Below are 14,277 nucleotides of genomic sequence, written 5' to 3' on the forward strand. Positions count from 1 at the left end.
AAAAATGGTGTACGTACCAACACCTCTGGTAGCGACATCGGTCATCATTATAGGAGACTTTCCGCTCCTCAGCTCCTACAACAACCAGTCGCTTTCACTTTCTTGTTTGTCACCGTGAATGGCGAATGCATGGGCTCTCAAGTAGCTAGTATCTCATCTTCACAGTTTCTCTTGGTAGAAGAAAACAGTAACAGGAGAAACGTTGCTTTCACGGTCAATCTGTGAGGAGAGTTCACTCCGTGCTCCACACATATTACACTTTGTTGTTGGGAGATTTGTATGTCTTGTAGGGACATTTTGCACCCATCTGTGGTCACGTGCATGGTGTCTGTGTGTCGTTGGCATGCGGCTCTGGTATGAACATAGAGGCGAACTAGGAGTGAAATGGACGCCAGATCGCTCCACGATAACTACTGAACGATAAATTTGGCTCAGCTAGAATTTCAGTGAATAAATCAATGGCTACTCTGCACTAAGGCGTGGCATCGCTACCAAGAACGAGTTTTGAGAACCATCAGACGAGAGAATCATTAAAAATTCCATCATCCTTCTGAAGAGGAGATAAAACTTGCGCATTGCAGAGGAACGATTGAATATACTCAACTAGATGAAAATAATACTTCAAAGTAATAAAATTTACTGATTTCTCAAGCCAACAATTTTAATGCGATACTCAGCGACACCAGACTGCCCCACGCTAACGAGTTTAGCATTATCACTACGGGGAGATTTGCAATGGCCCGCTATAGATTCTCTGGCCCGCATCTTTTCAAGCCACTTGTCCGAGTAACCTTGACCACCATATCTCGTTATCTCCCCAGCAGACCCACATCACCAGCTGTCCCACTACGCCCACCATCTGGGGACACGCGCACTAATTTCCACGCGATAGTCGTGAACAGGCAAACCAACCCAACCATGGCTTATCAGGGCCAACAGAACAGGCCCGAATCAGCCCGTAAATACGGCCAAAGACCAACCCACTGGTCAGACCGTTCCCCCCAAGTACATGTAGCAACTCTTTGAATCGTCAATTCCTCTCTGTACACTCCTTTCTCGCTACTCTCTCGTGTACGGCTTCTCACCCGCCCTCGTCGCCACTGAAAAAAGTTGATCAATTCTCCCAACTTCTTTTCGAAAGATTACCACTACTACAGGTAAGTTAGCACGATGTCAGAAATCGTCAACAACCCCTCTGTGTTGGCTGCAGAGTTGCTAGTGCCAAAAACGTTCCTCCTAAGACCATATGTCTGGCCGTTCACCATCATCTACCCTATCTTTGCCGAGGTGTACATCAATAGGTACGATAAGTACATTGGCGGATCGGAATGGACCTTCGTGTATCTCATGGCCATCATCTCGTTCAACTTGTTGTTCTGGTTGATGCCCCACTGGAACCTCAACGTCGATGCCAGCTTCAACTACTCCCCTGTCAAGACCATTGCTGAAGCCTCCCACATCAAGATCACTCCTGCCCCCAACTGCGGCGTGGGCTCCATTTGCAAAATCAACCGTGAAACCTTCCATGACGGCGAAAAGCAAGTCAGCTTCTTGTACCAAAAGAGAAGACACTTGTTCCACACTGACTCCCAGAAATTCTCCCCTCCTGAATTCTTCTTTGATTCGAACCCGCCTCTCAGCACCTTCCAGAACTCCAAGGGGTTGTCCGGCGACTTGGAAAAGGACATCAGAAACTACGGTGCCAACAAGTTTGACATTCCAATTCCTACCTTCTTGGAATTGTTCAAGGAGCATGCTGTTGCGCCCTTCTTTGTTTTCCAGCTTTTCTCGGTGGCTCTTTGGTGCATGGATGAGCAATGGTACTACTCGTTGTTCTCCCTTTTCTCCACTGTTTCCTTCGAAATGATGACCGTGTTCCAAAGAAGAACCACTATGTCCGAGTTCCAAAGCATGGGTATCAAACCATACCCAATCTATGTTCACAGAGATGGTAAGTGGAAGCAATTGCAAACCACCGAGTTGTTACCAGGTGATTTGGTTTCCATTACCAGAACTCAAGAAGAGTTCGCTCTTCCATGTGACTTGCTTTTGGTGGACGGTTCTGCTATTGTAAACGAAGCTATGTTGTCGGGTGAATCTACTCCTTTGCTTAAAGAATCGATCAAGTTGAGACCTGGTCACGAAGAATTACAAGCTGAAGGTATGGACAAGAACTCTATCTTGCACGGTGGTACTATGGCTTTACAAGTTACTAAGCCAGAAAACCCAATTATCCCACTTGCTCCAGACAACGGTGCCTTTGCTATCGTCTCTAAGACTGGTTTCGAAACTTCCCAGGGTTCTTTGGTCCGTATGATGATCTTCTCCAGTGAGAGAGTTGAAGTTGGTAACAAGGAAGCTTTCTTCTTCATTTTATTCTTGTTGGTTTTCGCCATTGCTGCCTCCTGGTACGTCTGGGTTGAAGGTACCAAGATGGGAAGAATCCAATCTAAGTTAATCTTGGATTGTATCATTGTTATTACTTCTGTTGTTCCACCTGAATTGCCAATGGAGTTGACCATGGCCGTCAACGCCTCTATTTCTTCCTTGCAAAAGTACTTCATTTTCTGTACTGAACCATTTAGAATCCCATTGGCAGGTAGAATTGATGTCTGTTGTTTCGATAAGACTGGTACTTTGACTGCTGAGGATTTGGTTTTTGAAGGTTTGGCTGGTTTCAAGAATGATGACATCCACCATTTGTTCAAATGTGAAGAAGCTCCTCAAACCACTTCTTATGTTTTGGGATCTGCACATGCTTTAGTCAAGTTGGATGATGGTGAAATTGTTGGTGATCCAATGGAACAAGCTACTTTGAAGGCTGCCAAGTGGAACGTTGGTTCTAAGGACATTGTTGAAAGAGAAATTTGTAAGGGCAAGAGTGAAAAGATTAAGATTTTACGTCGTTTTCAATTCTCTTCTGCCTTAAAGAGGTCCTCTGCTATTTCCTCTATCAGCACCTTGCCTGGCAAAAACTTTGTCGCTGCCAAAGGTGCACCAGAAACCATCCGTACCATGATTGTTGATGCTCCAGAAAACTACGAAGAAATTTACAAGTCGTTCACTAGAGCTGGTTCCCGTGTTTTAGCATTGGCCTACAAGTACTTGGATTCCAATGTTAACGTTACCAAGGTTAAGAGAGAAGAAATCGAATCCAAATTACACTTTGCTGGTTTTATTGTTTTCCACTGTCCTTTGAAGCCTGATGCCATTGAAACTATCAAGATGTTGAATGAGTCTTCCCACCGTTCGGTCATGATTACTGGTGACAATCCATTGACTGCTTGTCACGTTGCTAAGGAAGTTGTTATTACTACCAAGGACGTTTTAATTTTGGATGCCCCTGAAGATCACCATGAAGTCACTGAAGAAGAAAACTTAGTCTGGAGAAATGTTGATGAATCTGTCATCATTCCATTCAAATCTTCTGACAGAATCAACTCTGAGTTATTCAAGAAATTCGACGTTTGTATCACTGGTTATGCTTTGAACTACTTAAGTGAACATGACCAAATCTTGGAATTATTGAAGCACACTTGGGTTTACGCAAGAGTCTCTCCTTCCCAAAAGGAATTCATCTTGACATCCTTGAAGGAAGCTGGTTACAATACTTTGATGTGTGGTGATGGTACTAACGATGTTGGTGCTTTGAAGCAAGCCCATATTGGTGTCGCTTTATTGAATGGTACTGAAGAAGGTATGAAGAAGATTGCTGAGAACAAAAAGATTGAAATCCAACAAAAGGTTTATGAAAAACAAGTTCAACTCTTTATCAATTGGAACAGACCACCCCCACCAGTGCCTGAAGTTATTGCTCATCTTTATCCACCAGGACCCTCTAATCCAAAGTACTTAGAAGCAATGGAAAAGAAGGGTATTGAGATCACTAAGGAAATGAGAGACGCTGTTGTTGCTGCCAACCGTGCTGGAGGTATCTCCAGTGACACCAAGAACAATGCGCAAGCACAAATTGCAGACACATTTTTGAGTGCTTTGAACGAGGCCGAAGGTGAAGATGAAGCTCCAGTTTTGAAGTTAGGTGATGCCTCTGTTGCTGCTCCATTTACCTCCAAGTTGGCAAGTGTTGCTACTGTGACTCACATTATCCGTCAAGGTCGTTGTGCATTAGTCTCTACCATTCAAATGTACAAGATTTTGGCCTTGAACTGTTTGATTTCTGCTTATTCTCTTTCTGTCTTGTACCTCGCCGGTATCAAGTTTGGTGATGGACAAGCTACTGTTTCTGGACTTTTGTTGTCTGTCTGTTTCTTGTCCATTTCGCGTGGTAAGCCTGTTGAAAAGTTGTCCAAGGAAAGACCACAAGATGGAATTTTCAATAAGTACATTATGGGATCTATCTTGGGACAATTTGCTGTTCATATTATCACTTTGATCTACATCACCCGTGAAATCTACATCTTGGAACCAAGAGAAGCTCAAGTTGACTTGGAAAAGACTTTTGAACCATCCTTATTGAATACTGGTATGTTTTTGTTACAGTTGGCGCAACAAGTCTCTACTTTTGCCGTCAATTACCAAGGTTTACCATTCAGAGAAAGCATCAGAGACAACAAGGGTATGTTCTACGGTTTGATTGGTGTTGCCGGTTTGGCCCTCGCTGGATCCACTGAATTCATGCCTGAATTGAATGAAGCAATGAAGTTTGTTCCAATGGACGTCACCTTCAAGACCAAATTAACTGGTTGTATTTTGGCCGACTTGGGTGTTACTTGGGCTATTGAATTGACCTTGAAGCATTTCTTCATGAACTCAGCCCCAGCTGATATTGCTTTGAGAGACGATTAAGTACAACCATTTCAAGAATGGGCTTAGCCGTGAAAGTATCAATCTTATAGAATTGTATATAATAGACAAGTAACTGAGAACAAACTGTACTGGAATTGACAAGCGATTTTTAATGGGCGATTGCCTCAAGTTCATCGTCATTGGCAAATTTGATTGTTCATCGTACGAATAGTGCATTCCGAGTGCTATTTACAAACTTATTTCTAATGTTCTTTCACCAGTGAATGAACAATTAGTTTTTGGCCGAAGAAATACTTTCCCCATCGGAAGCCAAAACTTTCAAATCGTCTTCTCTGCTAAGTATTCCAACCTTCAACACAGTCACACCACCCCTTTCCAACACAACAAACTTGTCACCGAGTTTCTTGCTCATAAGCTTTATAGCATCCTCAACTTCTTTCTTATTTAAAGGGTAGTCATGACTGTTCACGATTGTTGCACATAATTTCTGACATGAGAATGTTCGCACCGCTTCCCCTGGCCCTCTATTAGTATTACTCATATGGTACACCATATCATATATTTGGGGAAACTTACCGACCAAGTATTTTTCGTATTGGACTTCAGGTGTATTTGAACCATTTTCCCTTTCGAGTTGTTCTTTCCGGAGCTTTTCCTTCAATTTTATTCTCTCCAACAAGCTCATACCGTTGCTCTTTTGTTGCTCTATTAATTCTATACGTTCTTGAAATTTGAATTTAGAAGAGTCGTTCTTTAGATCCGCTAGAGATGACTTTCTCGTAATTTTAGTGATCCGGTTTGGCAGTTGGCGTCCATTAACTTCTTGTTTCTGTTCTTTTTGTTTGAGTATCTCCGGAATGCCTTTAGGAAAAAATGTCTGGGTGTCCTTATTCTGGAGAATCCAGTTTTCGATATCCTTAGCAAATGCCTCTTTCCTGGTCTGGATCATGCCCTGGTTGAAATTGCTGGGGAACTTGATGAAAATCTTAGTATAGTCGTAATTGTTGGAACCAGTCTTGTAGATCGAGAATATCTCTGGATTTATAAGGAGAATAATCTCTACATCCAGGACTTGGATTCTGCACTGTGCCAATGTAGCGGAAGAGTCTAAGATCTTCACTAAGAGTGGATCGACGTTGTGGGCAGTGTAGTGGAGAGTGAGAGTGTTGTCAATGGCACAGAATTTTCTGTGCAAGTCCATAAAATGGCTGCTAGAGATGGTTGGGTGGTTGGGTATTTTGTCCATGGTGAATTGTGTACAGTGGTGATAGGAGACAATGCTGATCTGCTGGTTTGAGGATGTAAGAGCCCAGTAGTGATGAAAGGCGATGTGGAACTGATTATGGATATGAGAGCCCAGTGGTGAACGCTTACGAGCTCAATAACGAGATGGAAGGATGGTGGTGATCCTCTCCTAAGATCTGGTGAATAGGGCCCTGTATATGGCACACGACAGAAGGTGTATGAGGTAGCTAGGTCCGAGATGAGACGCGACTCGATGGTATATCTCCTGCACACTCATCTATTCAGGAAAGTCATTTTGCATCTTAGGCGAAGAGGCTTTCTGTCTGATTCTAATATTCCACCACATGTCATCGAAGGACCATCTACGAAAAGGAGCGGACGTTTCCCCTTATGAGGCCCTCATGGCGGGCTCTTTGTCAGGAGCCATAGCAAGGTAAGCATGCCACAGTTTTTCGGACTTCGAAACACGCTAACATTTAGAGCAGTGACCGCCCCATTGGATACGCTTAAGATAAGGCTCCAGCTCCAGGAACGAACGTTTGCCAGTCGTCCCAAGGTCCACACGGTCCTCAAGAACCTCATTCGAAATGAAGGTGTGGTCGCCCTCTGGAAAGGGAATGTTCCTGCCGAAATCATGTACATACTCTACGGAGGCATCCAGTTCACCAGTTACTCGGTGCTCAGCAGGGCGTTGAGCCAGGTAGAGAACCAGTACAGCTACAACTTGAGTGCCTCTAGCCACTCGTTGGTGGTTGGGATCGGAACGGGGATCATGAGCACCCTTGGAACTTATCCATTTGATCTATTGAGAACGAGATTGGTAGCTAACTCCAACAAGGAACTTCTTTCGATGACTACCACCATTGCGGGAATCTACAGAAAGGACGGGTTAGTGGGTTTCTTCGCAGGCATACGACCAGCCATGCTCTCGGTAGCTGCCACCTCGGGGTTGATGTTCTGGGCATACGAATTGGCCAGAGATTTCTCCAAGGAATTCAACAATATTCCATTCATCGAAGGTATCTGCGGGTTTGCCGCAGGTGCCACCTCCAAGGGGTTGACGTTTCCTCTCGACACAATACGAAAGAGGACCCAAATGTATTCCATCACCAAAAAAACTGCCCCTATTTCTGCATTCAAACTAACAGGCCAAATCATTGTCAATGAAGGTTTGTACGGGTTGTACAAAGGTTTTGGGGTCAGCATATTGAAGACAGCCCCCACCAGTGCGGTATCTTTGTTTACCTATGAGTATGCCTTGCGCTACATCAAGTCTGAGTCCCAGGAACAACTAAACTAGACAGCACTAATTAGCATTCTCAGGCTTCTATTATCCTCCTACTAGCTTTTGTATGGATTAGCATCTCATATAGCCATGTAATTCGTACCTTGTACTATACCTTGAACAAATAGTCGTCATCTTGGTCTTCTGGGACGACTCCGAACTCGTCATAACTTTCGTTCACATTTACGAAATCCACGTCATCCTCGTCTAGAGCCCGTAGAACCTCGTCATTGCTATCGCTGTCCTCAAGCTGTGCTCCATAGAATCGAGTTAACAGATTGGGCAGAATATACTCCTTATCTTCCTCTTCCGACTCGTCCTCTACATTACCATTGTCTGCACTTTCTGAAACATCCTTTGCGTGGGAGTAGAGCGACTGGGAATTAGATAAGAGATTCTGCAAGCGGGTGTTTTTCTTGGGACTTCTGTCCTTCGATGATTCGTTTGAAGAGTCCTTCGTGGCTATTTCTCTTGGTGCTCTTTCGTCGATGACTGGCGATGCCGTGAGAACAGGCATGTGGTTGATATTTTCTTGTATATCCTTTGGCTTGTCTATTCTCGAATCCTGAACGTCTATTACTGCCGATCCGTCAATGACTTCTTCCTGAAGCTGTTTTCTGATATACATCGGTAAATTCATCCCCACCACAGACAGCCGTCTCCGGTTTCTCTCAGTCAGTGCTAGCTCGCCGAAGTTCGGAATCTCTCGAGGACTATTGGGCGAGTTAGGAAGCTGGGGAGTTGGGGGAAGCTTCGGTTCCTTTTTCTTCCCAAGCAACATCAACCTATTCTGGACACCTTTGAATCTATTGAGTACCTGTGGCTGTTTTTTGGAAGTTTCAGCGGGTCTATAGTTAACCTCAGCACGTGTGATGACATTGATATTGGAAGTACTGGTTTCTGCCGGTTTTGTCATGCTAGCATCTCCTTTAGAAAGGCTGGCACCATTTTTGAACCCTGTTGGTCTAGGGAGTAACTCAAGTGAAGAACGCCTCTCTTTCCTCAGGGGGTTCGTAGGAGGACTGTGAATGGATCGTACTTCTTTGGGACGGGCAGTCGTGACTCTGGGTGGCTTGCTCTGTACGACTTGTCTATCTTTCTCTAACCCTAGTGCATCGATCAGTTGATTGACTTGCTGGAAAAGTGAGTTGTCGTTGCTTTTCCAGATGACAGGAGCAACACCTTGGATTCCATACAAATAATCGTCTAATAGTTCATCGATCTTCAAGAGCACATATTGATGGTCGTCCAAGTCCAAACTTCTAGAGATATACTTCCAATCCAAGTCTTTGTAGAAGCGAGAAGGGTCTACCAACTTGGATAAATAAACCTTGATGTACTGTTCAAGCACCGCTTGCCTTTGAATGGTCCAATCAATGGCCTTGTATGTGGCATCTATAGGCATTGCGGAAGAAGTAGGTGATATTCCCTCCAGATAATGAGTCAATCCATTGCGATATGAGACGGAGGTTGCCATATCCGTCGAAATAGTGAAAGCGACAGTTCTTATCAGAATGTGGGGTCCTTAGCATAAAAATATTTGAAAAAAATGGACGAGTCCGGAGTCGAACCGGAGACCTTTCGCATGCTAAGCGAACGCGCTACCAACTACGCCACACGCCCGTTCAAGAAGTGGTCCCTAGCAGGATCGAACTGCTGATCTCGGCGTTATTAGCACCGCGCCTTAACCAACTGGGCCAAGGGACCTGTTTCTTGTGGTTTGAAAAGATTAGTAGCTTCTCACCCAGTTGAGTATCACGTGATTTTTGCAAAACGTTTTAGTCAGGACGTTTAGAGTATTTACAAACGTTTAATCACGGAGCTGAAAGCTTATCTTTCTTGTTGGATATACTTTCCATTAAAAAAAAAAAAGATAAAACTGGAAACTAAAATTCTCCAAATCTAGTAGGATAAAAGATGGTTGGTTTGTGCGGCACTTATTCTAATCGATGGTGGTCAATCAGTTGTGAGGTCCCTAATTTTTTACTCCTCTATCTATACTAGGACTCAAAATTATTCGGAATCCTTACCACCAGTATAGCACTCAACTTTCTATTTGATAAAATCCGAGAAACGGATGGTCAAAAGTATAATATGGAAGGCTATGGATTTGATAATATCTGAATTGACCTGATTTACAAACTACAACAGTCTACAGAACCTATTATCAGGTTAATCCTGGAGAATTCAACCAAAGAAGATTCCATCAGAATACAAATATGCGGAAATTGACACAACCCAAATTGAAAAGGTGTACCCAAGCATGTAATATTCCCTTCTAGTGCCATGTCGTGGGGTAACTGGCCCTTCGAGGAGTCTAATTCGGTGTTGTGAGATGCTTGTTGCCCCAAACCAATCGCGGGCCTGAGTGGTCGTGCGCCTCAAATTTCCATCTCATCTCTGGCATCACCTACTCCACCACTATACTCATTGCAATGAAGTTCATAGTTGCAGCTGACGATACAGGCTCGTTGAAGGAGGTCATTTGCAGCAGAGGTACAGACACCTCGAAGCAGGATGCGGTTCAGCCCAAATCAATAAAAAACTATCGAGTCGATACCGGCAATAGTTTCAGAAACAAGATAACCAAATTGGTAAACTTCCAATCCACATACTTGATAGGAGCTAGAGTTGGAGGTGAAGTGTCGATATATGACTTAGTTAACGAAGAGGAGACCCCAGAGGAAGAGAAATATAGCCTTTTGCACACATACAAGTTGGATGTTGATCAGAAAGACAAACCAGTTTCCCTTATTAAACTCAGTCCTTTGGATAGTATCCTCATTGCATTTGAGTCCAGCAAGGTCTTCATCATCCATTTCCAGGGTGACGAGTTTGATTACGCTCCAATTCCAGTCACCTTACCTTCCACGAAATCGATCAATGCATTTGTAGCCAATCCCAACGTGGAAGGAGTATTCGCTTATGGAGGACAAGAAAACGACTTACAAATTATCAAATTATACGAGCAGCCTGCCACCGGCTTGATGTTTAATGACAAGGTCGAGTTCAAGCCAAAGGTACTCTTTAATGCTAAGAATGTCAAAAATGACCATCTTGACTTACGAGTACCTGTGTGGATCAGCAACATTTTATTCTTGAAAGATGCTCCTACTCCAGACGCATACAAAGTTCTCACCAGCACCAGGTATGGACAATTGAGAATCTATGATACCACTCATGGAAGAAGACCTGTCAAGGACTATAAGATTTGTGAAAAAGCAATTGTGGCTATGACTTTTGGGGACGAACAACAGGAATCTGTAATTGTCACTGATGTCCATAACTTGATTGGTAAATACTCGTTGATCAAGGAGGATGAGAAGGCCCTGAAGATTCATTCAGCTTCTGCTGGTGATGTGGTCAGACCAGTACTTAAGCTCTTGGGTAAGTTTTCTCAAGGAGGAAACACCGGTGCCACTCATGCCCTCGAAAATGCTGAAGATGAGGTTCTTGTTGCTGGAGGTTTGGACAGATACCTCAGAGTTTTTGATATTGAAACAAGAGATATCTTGGCCAAGGTGTATCTTGGTGTCGAAGTGCTGTCAGTATTAGTAGATGATCTTGAAGATGAGGAAGAAGAGGTTGAAGAAGGTGCTGAAAAGAAGATTACCATCCAGAGAAAAAGAAGAAGAGATATCGAAAAAGCGGAAGAAAGTGATGAGGAAGAAATGTGGAGCAAGTTGGATGAAAAGAAGAGCAAAAGGTAAGCCTATAGTCGTTCTACGAATTACAAAAATGTTCGATAAAATAATACATTGTAGATGAGTAGGTCATTAAAGGTCCAAGGTTTTTAATCCATTAGTTATGTAGTTTGAATTTTGCCTCATGTTAAAGCGGATAAGTCTATACTTGGAAAATAAGGCACGAGATTTCTGCCAAAAAAGGCTGAACCTGTACCATCTATGAAAAAATGATCATGGCTTGGGTTCCTCTACCCTATTCACTGATCTATTGTCAGTGTTGATCACGCTCATACATTTCCACTCGTTCAAATAATTACACTTCCATAACCTGATTTTTCCGTCATCGCCAGCAGATGAGAGAATCGTTCCGGTCAAGTTCCACGAGACTCTCCAAACCTCCAGCTTGTGATCGTTTAATTTGGCCAAAGTCTCCACCTTCAATTCTCCTCCTGGAAGCTCAATTCCCTTGAAAATTCTCACATATCCATCTTTACAACCTGTTGCAATCAAATGATAGTTTCTTCCCATCGAGGGTGCCCAACTGACCGATCTAATCAAACCATTATGTTCAGGCAAGTTTCCCAACTTTGAGTACTTGTTGTCACCCTTATTTCCTACCTCTTCTGCATCGCCAGCCTCCTCTATAGAATTTTGATTGTTTGGGACTGTGCCATAGATGAAGCCTTGATCCAAAGCGATGACGATAAACTTTTCAGTTTGACTGAACTTTGCCGGACACCATTCAATAGCAAAGCTACTCTGTAAGCTCTTTGCAGGCAATTGCAGGTACAATATTGGCAACTCTGTGGTCAATGCCCAATTGGTAAGATCACCTGGCTCCAAAGATTCATAGATTCTGAAGATCCCATCAGATCCTACGCATCCCAACTTGAGACCTAAGTGATTAGGAGCAAATACAACGTCGTAGATGGGCCCAAAAGATTCGATGGCCAATGTGGCCAATTTTATCCACCTTCTACCTGAACCATGAAGCTCATCGGGCTGCTCTTGCCATATCTTGACTGTGCGGTCAAATGAGCACGAGGCTAGGATCTTGGAGCTGGAAAACTCTGGGTGGGCCCACAGGACCTTTGTTATCGACGAATCATGGGCTTTCCACAGGTCGTTGAGGACCCAGGTGGATGTGGAGGTGTCGAGGTCGAACACCTTGATGTGCTGGTCCGAGGAGGCCGTGGCGATGTGCTTGCCATAGAAGTCGTACCTTATATCGTGGATGAGTTCCTCGTGGCCGGTTATAAACGGTTTCATGGTGTAAGGTGGTCTGGAATGGGATTGGGAGTGGGGGCAAGCTATATCACCACAATTCTTGCTTAGGTGTAGTCTGAACGTATTTATTCAAACAATAGTAAAGTACCAGAGAGGGTATGGCCTGGACGTGTCTGTTCAATTCAATAGTAGCGAAGGGATCTGTCCTTGAGGTAGCTGTTCTATTCGGGGGGATTATTGAAGAATTGGGCTGATCAACGTCCAACTTCAAAGTGTCTTCGAGTCTAGCAGCAGGTCAAGTGGTACCAGCAGTTTTTATCAGCCTCTGCCGTGTAAGTTCTGAATAAAGAACGTCAATCGCAGGTGCAAATGATGGTATGTCGCTGGGCTATGTAGGTGCACGTGAATTAGCTGTCCCACCGATGCTTTCTGTCACTTCTCAGCTATCAGTCACCTGGTAAATGTCTCATATCGCACTATCGCGACACGTTCTGGATGCAGTCCTCCACGTCTCGCTTAGGACACATCTGCCAATACAACCATCACCACTGCCACCCAATTGACGCCTCCACGCCATGAACAAGTACATCAGACTCGCGGTGTTTGGGGGAGCGCTAGCCTTCGTTCACCCCAACAACCCTCTCCAGACGGCAGTCTGCTTCAGTATCATAGGCTATGTCACCACCATCACCCTCATCCCCAGACTCTCAGAACCCTTCAAAGGCATTGGGCTCAAGGGCAAAGACATGTCCAAGCCGCCGCCCGTGCGGGAGCTCCCTGAGTCAATGGGCATTGTCAGTGCTGTGACGTACCTTTTCATCATGTTCAGTCTCATTCCGTTCATTTTCTTCAAGTACCTCGTGTCCTTCAGTGCCTTGTCCAACGATCAAAGCATGCTGAACACCTACACAACCCAGTACGAGTCCACCAAGAGTCAGTTGTTCCCTCACAACAAACTTGCCGAGTATTTGAGTGCGGTGTTGTGTCTTCAGTCCACCACACTTTTGGGGCTCTTCGACGACTTGTTTGACATCAGATGGAGACACAAGTTCTTCTTGCCAGCCGTGGCCTCCTTGCCGTTGTTGATTGTCTACTACGTTGATTTCAGTGTAACTTCCGTGGTGATCCCATCGTTTTTGACCGACCTCAAAGGTGGAGAACAGGCGTTGGAGTTTCTCAACTTCTTCATTAGATTGGGCAACCATGTGGTCACCTCTGTCACTGGTTTGTCTTTTAGCTCGCTTCCCACGGACTATGTCATTCCTGAAAATTCGCCCAAGTTGCTTGATTTGGGTATATTCTACTACTTCTACATGTCTGCGGTGTCAATCTTTTCGCCCAATTCCATCAATATTTTGGCTGGGATCAACGGCCTTGAAGTTGGCCAATCGGTGGTTCTCGCAATCATTTTCTTGACAAACGACTTCTGCTACTTGTTCTCCTCCAATGTGTCACAAGCTGCCTATGACAGCCACTTATTCTCAGTTATCTTCATTATTCCGTTCATTGGCGTTTCCTTAGGGTTGCTTCAATACAATTGGTTTCCTGCTAGAGTTTTTGTCGGAGATACCTATTGTTACTTCAGTGGTATGGTGTTTGCAATTGTGGGTATTTTAGGACACTTTTCGAAGACATTATTGATTTTCTTATTGCCTCAGATCCTCAACTTCATCTACTCGGCTCCACAAATATTCGGTGTCATCCCATGTCCTAGACACAGACTCCCAAGATTCAACTTGAAGGACGGCTTGATGTACCCTAGTTTTGGCGAGTTGAAAAAGCAAGGTCCAGTTCCAAGACTCTTGCTTAACATCTTGGAGAAGTTGAAGTTGATTAAAATTGAGAGAGGAAATGAGGGACAGATCGTGAAGTTTTCCAACATGACGATTATCAATCTCTTTTTGGTGTGGTTCGGTCCAATGAGAGAAGACTCGTTGTGTCTCTTGATCTTGGGAGTACAACTCTTGGTCGGGTTCTCCATGATTGCAGTCAGACACACTGTGGGCCCATGGTTGTTTGGCTACGATAACTTGAGCTGGGGAGTCAAGTAAATGAACCGCCACGCTC

General features: G+C 44.1%; 7 protein-coding genes and 2 non-coding genes across 9 annotated transcripts; 4 read left to right on the plus strand and 5 right to left on the minus strand.

The window, feature by feature from the left end:
- Nucleotides 1-1,170: 1,170 nt before the first annotated feature.
- SPF1 (ion-transporting P-type ATPase) lies at nt 1,171-4,806 on the plus strand (the record flags this gene model as incomplete). The annotated part of the gene is made up of 1 exon (XM_020209077.1): nt 1,171-4,806. The coding sequence occupies one exon, from the start codon at nt 1,171-1,173 to the stop codon at nt 4,804-4,806; it is 3,636 nt and encodes a 1,211-aa protein (XP_020067108.1).
- Nucleotides 4,807-4,902: 96 nt separating this feature from the next.
- Nucleotides 4,903-6,326, minus strand: CANTADRAFT_24691 (uncharacterized protein). The gene has a single exon (XM_020207192.1). The coding sequence runs from the start codon at nt 6,011-6,013 to the stop codon at nt 5,039-5,041; it is 975 nt and encodes a 324-aa protein (XP_020067109.1). The 5' UTR covers nt 6,014-6,326; the 3' UTR covers nt 4,903-5,038.
- A 30-nt stretch (nt 6,327-6,356) lies between these two features.
- CANTADRAFT_44173 (thiamine transporter) lies at nt 6,357-7,312 on the plus strand (the record flags this gene model as incomplete). Its single annotated transcript, XM_020209065.1, has 2 exons — nt 6,357-6,445; nt 6,493-7,312. 2 exons carry the CDS (start codon nt 6,357-6,359, stop codon nt 7,310-7,312), a joined length of 909 nt encoding a protein of 302 aa, XP_020067110.1.
- Nucleotides 7,313-7,406: 94 nt separating this feature from the next.
- CANTADRAFT_87932 (uncharacterized protein) lies at nt 7,407-8,774 on the minus strand (the record flags this gene model as incomplete). The annotated part of the gene is made up of 1 exon (XM_020211398.1): nt 7,407-8,774. One exon carries the CDS (start codon nt 8,772-8,774, stop codon nt 7,407-7,409), a length of 1,368 nt encoding a protein of 455 aa, XP_020067111.1.
- A 73-nt stretch (nt 8,775-8,847) lies between these two features.
- On the minus strand, nt 8,848-8,920 carry CANTADRAFT_t37. The gene has a single exon. It is a non-coding gene; the product is annotated as a tRNA-Ala (tRNA).
- A 10-nt stretch (nt 8,921-8,930) lies between these two features.
- Nucleotides 8,931-9,004, minus strand: CANTADRAFT_t36. The gene has a single exon. It is a non-coding gene; the product is annotated as a tRNA-Ile (tRNA).
- A 581-nt stretch (nt 9,005-9,585) lies between these two features.
- NSA1 (ribosome biosynthesis protein) lies at nt 9,586-11,084 on the plus strand. Its single transcript, XM_020207193.1, has one exon. The coding sequence runs from the start codon at nt 9,733-9,735 to the stop codon at nt 11,005-11,007; it is 1,275 nt and encodes a 424-aa protein (XP_020067112.1). The 5' UTR covers nt 9,586-9,732; the 3' UTR covers nt 11,008-11,084.
- Nucleotides 11,085-11,214: 130 nt separating this feature from the next.
- On the minus strand, nt 11,215-12,252 carry SEH1 (Seh1p; the record flags this gene model as incomplete). The annotated part of the gene is made up of 1 exon (XM_020206464.1): nt 11,215-12,252. One exon carries the CDS (start codon nt 12,250-12,252, stop codon nt 11,215-11,217), a length of 1,038 nt encoding a protein of 345 aa, XP_020067113.1.
- A 533-nt stretch (nt 12,253-12,785) lies between these two features.
- Nucleotides 12,786-14,261, plus strand: ALG7 (UDP-N-acetylglucosamine--dolichyl-phosphate N-acetylglucosaminephosphotransferase; the record flags this gene model as incomplete). The annotated part of the gene is made up of 1 exon (XM_020208830.1): nt 12,786-14,261. One exon carries the CDS (start codon nt 12,786-12,788, stop codon nt 14,259-14,261), a length of 1,476 nt encoding a protein of 491 aa, XP_020067114.1.
- Between the last annotated feature and the right edge of the window lie 16 nt (nt 14,262-14,277).

Source organism: Suhomyces tanzawaensis, assembly GCF_001661415.1.
Source record: "Suhomyces tanzawaensis NRRL Y-17324 unplaced genomic scaffold CANTAscaffold_1, whole genome shotgun sequence".
NCBI lineage: Eukaryota > Fungi > Ascomycota > Pichiomycetes > Serinales > Debaryomycetaceae > Suhomyces > Suhomyces tanzawaensis.

What these genes read in the sequence shown, in the direction of transcription:
- NSA1 (XM_020207193.1), top strand. Translation starts at nt 9,733, where the DNA reads ATGAAGTTCATAGTTGCAGCTGACGATACAGGCTCGTTGAAGGAGGTC.
- CANTADRAFT_24691 (XM_020207192.1), bottom strand. Translation starts at nt 6,013, where the DNA reads ATGGACAAAATACCCAACCACCCAACCATCTCTAGCAGCCATTTTATG.